The 7436-nt window shown below is 43.4% G+C and overlaps 1 protein-coding gene across 1 annotated transcript in view; it reads right to left on the reverse strand.

Annotated features, from left to right (window-relative positions):
* LOC132981602 (uncharacterized) overlaps window positions 1-2353 on the reverse strand; it is a 4594-nt gene extending 2241 nt beyond the window's left edge. The window contains exons 1-3 of the mRNA XM_061047545.1: window positions 2124-2353; window positions 1664-1993; window positions 550-912 (exon numbers count right to left, since the gene is read on the reverse strand). Of these exons, the coding sequence (XP_060903528.1) occupies window positions 550-912; window positions 1664-1993; window positions 2124-2178 (748 nt within the window). The 5' untranslated portion in view covers window positions 2179-2353. The remainder of the gene's footprint in view (window positions 1-549; window positions 913-1663; window positions 1994-2123) is intronic.
* Window positions 2354-7436: the final 5083 nt, after the last annotated feature.

Genomic DNA, 7436 nt, shown 5'->3' on the forward strand with positions numbered 1-7436 from the left:
CTGTAAAAACAGGCTTTTTAGAATGGGTGTGTATGTGACTTCCTGTGCTTCTGCAGCCAGCCTCTAGTGGACACTCCAGGAACTGCAGGATTTTGCATTGCATCTGCATTGGTTTAATTTTTCAAGACCGGAGGTTACCGCTGGTTGTAAACACACCTGGTTCGCCCAAACTGTTGGACATGTCTTTACAAACTCTCGCTCTCCGATGTCCCGGTAGGTCTTTAAACTAGAGCTCAGGAAAGTGAGACACCATCCCTCCTATTGGACGCGTGGAGGTGACGTCACAGAGCGCTGTGACCAGCTTGAAAGCGCTCACTGACGGCAAGCGCGACCTTGCACTGGGCTCAGCTCGGTGCAGATACGCTCCAGCGCCGCACAACACATAGACAATGAACTTTTTGAGAGCTGCATATGAAAGGCCCTTCAGACAGAACGTATATAGTTAGCTGTCGATTTTGCAGAATAAGATGATTCAAACCTTAAAAGCATTTGAGTCGGCTATAAGAGTAGAATAGTTGACTAACAGAATAATAATATTTTTACCCTCACCTTCCAGTTTGGTTCCGTTGTCAGATAAAACCTCTCCACATGTGGCCATGGCGCAGTAAAACGTGCCATCGTCTGCAGCGGGGGCGTTCTTAGAGAAGTGGTAGATACAGGTCTTTGGAGCTGGATGCTCTTCAGATTTATTGTCACATTTATCACCTCTGTTTCCATCAGTGTACATGATGTTAGCACGTGATTCATCTGATCGCACTCCAATCAGGTGCACGCTGTGCTCACTTGGACAGGTCGTTTTCTGGGAGTCGGAGAGGACTGAACATCGCAGAGTTATCGAGTCTACTGCACGGACAGAGTGAGAAACTGTCGGCCACTGAGCCACAGTGATGTCTGTTATCCTCTCAGCGTTTCCTACAAACACAGAAGATTGTAAAGTGTCAAAGATTGTCCAGATCGTCGAGTTGGAACATAAAAATGACAAAAGGAGGTCATAATAATGTTGAAATTGTAAGCGGACAAAGTGTCCTGCTTCTAAAATCAGATCCAATCCAAATGATTTCATGAAGTACATTAAAAAATAAATAATGTTGTTAAATAAAATTCACAACAGGTGACAGAGCTGCACACTCAAACGTAATCAAAACGTGTAAAACGCAGATGTGAAATCAGCAGGACATGAAAAGTTTAAAGGGTTAATAGAAAATAAGAAGGCTCGAGCAGAGACCGAAGCCGAGGAATAAAAGTTTGTTTTTTCTGGACGGTCAGAAGCAGCTGATCTGTTGATCTGAGTGTTTTTACAAAGTCAGAGAGATCAGGGGGAGCCAGATCGTTAAAGATTTATCAGTTAGTATTCAAATCTTAAAATCAGCCGGTGAATTTAAACTGAAAATGAGGTGGGGGGCCGGTAGCCTAGTGGCACCCCATGTACGAAGTCCTCCAAGCATGCCGCCTCGGTTCGAATCCGACCTTTGACTTCTTTTGTTGCATGTCATTCCCCACTCTCTCTCTCTCTCTCTCTCTCTCTCTCTCTCTCTCTCCACCAATTCTGACACCATCCACTGTCCTGTCTCCAAAATAAATTCATAATAAAAAGTCTAAAATAAACCTTGATAAGAAGAAAAAGAACAATATATTGGGTATCAAAGAAACAGACATGCTTTACCTTTTATAGACAAATACGTCCCACTCCAATGATCCTGGTTCCAGGTAGAGATGGCACAGTGGTACACCGCCTCGTCCTCCGGCACTGTCTTCAGAATGGTCAGAGAGCACATGGTCGCAGTGATGTTCGCCTCAAATCGGTACGAAGGAAACGATTTTTCAAAATTGGACTTTGCAGCCCCTTTCATCAGAGAAGTGATCAGCACAAGCGTGTCACCGACACTCTGCTTGTACCACTTCACTCGAGTGTTGCTGTACTCAAAATCAGGCAACGGACACATCAAAGTGCCGGGTTCCCCGAGTCCAAATGATGTCACTGAGATCAGAGCATCTGGATGAAAAGACGAAGAGAAGCGATCGTCACAACAGGACTTCAGGTACATGTCATACACACGCTCGAGAGAAAGGTGGCAACAATTTTATACCTTTAAGAAATGATTCATAAATGTTTTTACACTCACATCCTGGATGAAGAAGAAGGAGAAGAAGGAGAGGTGGAATCGCTGAAAAGCTCATTGTGATGTTTTCTTTGATTTCGATCGCTGAAGAGTGATGAGAGGATTTAAGGGGATGCTGGGCGTCTTAAGGTTCACTTCCTGTCTCGCTGTTCTGCAGAAATCTCACCGCCGAGGTTTTTGTGGTCAGTTGGAATAGAAGAGGGTCTTTTTTTCTCTTGTTTGCATCCTCAGTAATCTGAAGTTAAAACGTACAAAATGTTGAATTTTTACACTAAAGTATCTCAATAAAATAATTTGTACGTTGAGTACTTACATCACCTGTAATATTTCCAACAGTAATCAAAGGAAGATAAATCTTTTCATTTTAGAGCTGTAATAGGACGTGTGTTGCCATCACCGCTGCCATGACAGACACGACATGTTAACCGTTGCTGTGGAAACAGACCGCTGCATAAAGAAGCGTGAGCTGCTGCTGAAAGCTGTCGTACTGTCGCTGTTTGAGCTGCTGTGATAAAAACTTCATGTAGATTATACACGGATACATCAGCTCGTCTGTAACCATGTTCTCTTCATCAGGTCGGTTTCACATGGTCGTCATGACTACGGTCAACTCAGAGGTTGTTTTCATTGGAGGGGGAGAGGGGAGAAGCAGATAACTGTCGATGGCTTTATAACAATGCTGGAAACCAAACAAAGAACAAGACGTCGCTCACCTGCAACTGTAGTGGAGACACAACTTGTAAAGTGACGGACGAGGCAGTGTTAAACCACGGTGTGTTGAAAGGAAGACGCTGCTCTTTAACCACTTCCACTAAGGAAATGGCCGTACGCGCACACACGACAAACACACCTCTGTGTTTAGCAGCATTTTCCGAGAAATGAGGAGAAAACCAAAACTCGTGCTTGCATGGTCTATTGTTACCATGGTTACCGGAAATGCCAAACGGAGGATTTTTGCAGAGGAGTTTGTAGTTCTTAAGAGGTTGTTGACACACAGGGTGGTTTCACACTCGGGACCCCGACCCGGATCCGAGAACACTTGACCCCGACGTTGATCAGCGTGAACACAAACATACCGAACTCCGGTACTGTGCCCGAGTCCAGTTGAAGAGGTGGTCTCGGTCACGATTCATGTGTACTCGAGTACGGTCTGCAGGGAGCTGAGAACACAACCGTGCTCAAACTAGGAAGTGGACCGCTTTATGACGTCATTCTAAATGACTCCTGTTGCTTTGAAAAAAGGTCGTATCCGTGCAGCACGGGCCCGTTTCATCCTCTGAGCTGCACGGTAGATGTTGAAGCAGGAAGAGGGTCATTTCTGAGGCGTCTCAGAAATAACAAAAACCGCCACAGTTAGCAGGATGGACTCAGCCCGCGAGTGGTTGCCATGGTTACTTCTTCTTTACTTTCTTTATTTTGATTTATTTTATTGCACTTAAAATACAAAATAAAACATAATAGATCAGTGAAAGAACAGACAGTACATAAAATATACATTTTGAAAGAAATGTGCTGGAGAAGCCAAATAAACCCAGAGGGGCTACACTATCGACACTAATGTGGTTTATGTTTGTGAGCATGCTAGTGTTTGAAGATGCTCGATAAGCAAAGAGATTTCTAACAAGGGTTCAAAACATTTCCCCCCTTATTAGGAGAAAATGTAAAACAGCAAAGCATGCCCACACGGCTTATGTTTAAAGAGCACATATTATCCCCCTCCTCCACCTTTTCAAACAGTCCCCTCCTCCACCTTTTGAAACAGTCCCCTTCTCCACCTTTTCAAACAGTCCCCTCCTCCACCTTTTCAAACAGTCCCCTCCTCCACCTTTTCAAACAGTCCCCTCCTCCACCTTTTCAAACAGCCCCCTCCTCCACCTTTTCAAACAGTCCCCTCCTCCACCTTTTCAAACAGTCCTCTCCTCCACCTTTTCAAACAGTCCCCCTCCTCCACCTTTTCAAACAGTCCCCCTCCTCCACCTTTTCAAACAGTCCTCTCCTCCACCTTTTCAAACAGTCCCCCTGTGGTCTAAATGAAACATCTGTGCTTTGGTCAAAATATAACATGAATCAAGCACCAGAGGAGGTTTGTGACCCTGTATAAACCAGCTCTCTCAGAACGCTCCGTTTTGGTGTGTGTGTCTCTTTAAATGTAATGACCCCCCGAGTTTTCCCCGTAGACATCACTCCTCTGTAGTGAGAATAAAAATGGCCGACCTGCTCAAAAGTATTGTTCTAGTCTGGGGTGGAGTCCATGGGTGGAGATACCAGGGGAGGGAAGGGTTTTTTTTTTTTTTTACCAGAATCCCACTGTGACATCACAAGGAGAGCACATTTGAAACAGAGCATTTTTCTCTGTGTTGTAAGACTTATGCAGACCACAAACAAAGGACTGGATGTGTTTATTTCACATTTTGTGGGTCAGTAGACTCTCAGGTTACACAGATATATGTTCAGAAACACTGAAGAAGAGGATTTATCATAATATGTCCCCTTTAACACGACTTCTGTTGTTGCAGGAGTGAAAGCAGGAGCTTTCAGAGAGCTGGACAAACAGAGAGACCACACAACATGTTTACAGCCTGCTTAAAAAAAGTTGGAAGTTCTGGGTAACTTTGAGCAGCTCTACCAAATGTGACTTAACTAAGTTCAGTTCACTGAGTAAACATTACAACAACACAAAAGGTCAAATCGTCTAAGAAGAGGGGTTTACATTTCACTGAAGCAACAAAAACAATTATTCATATTGTTAACAAGAAGACATTCACAACCCGCTGTCCCCTTGATAGTGCACAGGATAGCCTCCAACACATTTGATTATAATATATCTGTTGTCACGTTTACCCTCGTACTGACACTTGTTTTTTGACACAGGTTCTTTCAGTTTGCAGATGATAATTGAGAACTTGGTCGTGCTTTTGGTCATTGTTTGGAAAATGTTGTTAACTTTAACATCATACAGCTCTCCATTCTTACAGACGGTATTGATTGCACTCATGTCAGAGAGGATGAAGGTATTGATCTTTTCACAATCGCCATTCTTGTTGATGTTTTTTGTGTTTATTACAGTAGTACAATCGCCCTCTCCCATGTTGTCAACGACGTGCTGTTCTCTAAACTTTCTGTGACGCTCATCCTCAGCAGCGGCGATGCAGAGCACAGAAATCAGCAGCAACAAAGCAAACTGGATCCTCATGATTTCCTAAAGTGAAGAAAATGTGGAAAGATTGACAATTAGACATTTTCTGTCAGAGGAGGTATGTGTCTACGCTCTGTTACAAACTGTTATTCTCAGTCTGAGATCAACAGAGAGCAGCTTGATTACAGTCTTGTTAAATATTACAGCTCAGTGGATCGCTCAAGAATTGACAGAAGCTGAAAACTATTAAATCTCTATTTAGTCAGATAAACACTTCATTTAAATGCTGTGCAAATGATATCATTTAGGACTTCATATTGTGAAACATGAATTCATTCTTTATGTCATTCAGACTAATCTGTGAACGTCTAAAGTATTAAAGAGCTGAACATGTTACAGTGAGAGGAGAGAAAAAACAAACCTTTGGAGTTTGAAGTAGAGCGGCGGCGGCGGTTGTTGTCTTCGTCTGGTCGTGGCGTCTGAAACGGTGAAGAGTGTGGTTTTGCAGAGGAGCAAAGGTGTCGGAGGAGGGTCAGAGCAGTACACACAAAGTGAGCAGGCTGACTGACTGACTTTCTGACACTTCAAGCCCCGTTTTATAGGAAAAGACGGCCGTGTCCTTTCAGCAACGTTTTACTTTATCAACTGACTAATTTACCGAGAAATAAAATACACAGCGCACAGAGCGCAGCTGGGCTGATAAGTTTATATGGTATGTGCCAGCAGAAAGTTTCACTTCTTTACTGAAGGCCAGTACTGGTTCACTTTCATTTGCTTAAACAAGATAATACATTACACTCCTTCCTTTTTATCATATATGATGAAACAAGACTGTAGAAAATGTACTCATCATGCACATCCAAACATTTAAGTACTGGGTGCAGAAAAAACATCCAAAGATAGAAAAGTTCTGAGTCCGCACACCAGAAGCTGCTCCAATGAAACTGAATGGAAAAATCTCCTGATGTAACGCTTCGGGCCCTCGCCCTTCATCAGACAGGTTTCCATCAAACATGACAGTTCACTAGGATTCAACTCACATTCATCATGAAAGAAATCTGCTGAGATGCTGTTCTGTGACATCATCACACGCAGGGCCGTAAGCTCAGACCTGATTGCTGAAGTGCCAAAGACACATTCAAAAAATAATAAAAAACACTTTGACCTATCTTATTACCTTCTCCCCAAATCCGTAAAGAGTAGTAAATGTCTGCATGGGAAAAAGCTGCATGCCTTTTAAACCGGGTGGAGAGCAGGATAAACCCACTGAAGCAGCTGTTCAAAATTCAAAGGGGGCATTTCCTTTGCTTTTTCCTAATGATCTAGCCTACCTACACATGAGCTCAGGGATGGGGGAAGTACGGGTGCTGAGGGAGCTACAGCAACCCAAAATCAGACACAATTCAGCTGTAACGCACCGCCCGGCTCCTTGTTGTTTAGAATGAAGAAGTCTCTTGAATAATAAATATTTGTAGTTCTGCGCTTGGGTCCTCCTGCCTTGTTTTACACTCCCAACCTTGACACTTCCACTGCATCAAAACAGCACGCCTTGCTAGTAAAGTAAGAAATGTACAAGGTCAGAACAATGAGAGGTCAGTGCACGGTCAGTTAGCAGAACACCAAACAGGCCAAACATGGGTGAGTGCTGGATGTTTGTGGAGGTGATGGTGGAGAGTGAGTCGAAAACAGACTTCTAATATGGAAATTATGCAGGACAGGTCCAAGACATGTGGGCAAGCTTAGCTGGCTCTGACATTTATTACACCTACAGTAGGGTCAGTGCCAGGATAGATACCAGCTAATCTGCTTTTTGACCAGTGGACTCTATGAACTACTTTGCATTTTAAGACCCAGTGTCTGGCACAAAGGATGTGTGAACACGTTTCACTACTACTGAGGCCGACTCCTGGCATGCAAAGAGGGTATTGTTCTAGAGATGATATCTTTGAGGAGAGGATTAATGTTAAAAACTGTGTCAGTCATGGTGGGAGAAGGGAGAGCAGGGAAACTAGGGAAATTGTTGCAGACAAAGTTTGGAGCTTGTAAATATCTAAAGAAGTGGGTCACTGACTGATCAAAAGATGGTGAAGTTCAAATGATGTAAAGATGCTTTGCAAAGGGTTGGAGTTTATTGGAGTTAGGAGAGGTGCTGCTTAAAAATCCAAAGTGGCGTCTGAGTT

The sequence above is a fragment of the Labrus mixtus genome, chromosome 10, assembly GCF_963584025.1.
Source record: "Labrus mixtus chromosome 10, fLabMix1.1, whole genome shotgun sequence".
NCBI classification, from domain to species: Eukaryota; Metazoa; Chordata; class Actinopteri; order Labriformes; family Labridae; genus Labrus; species Labrus mixtus.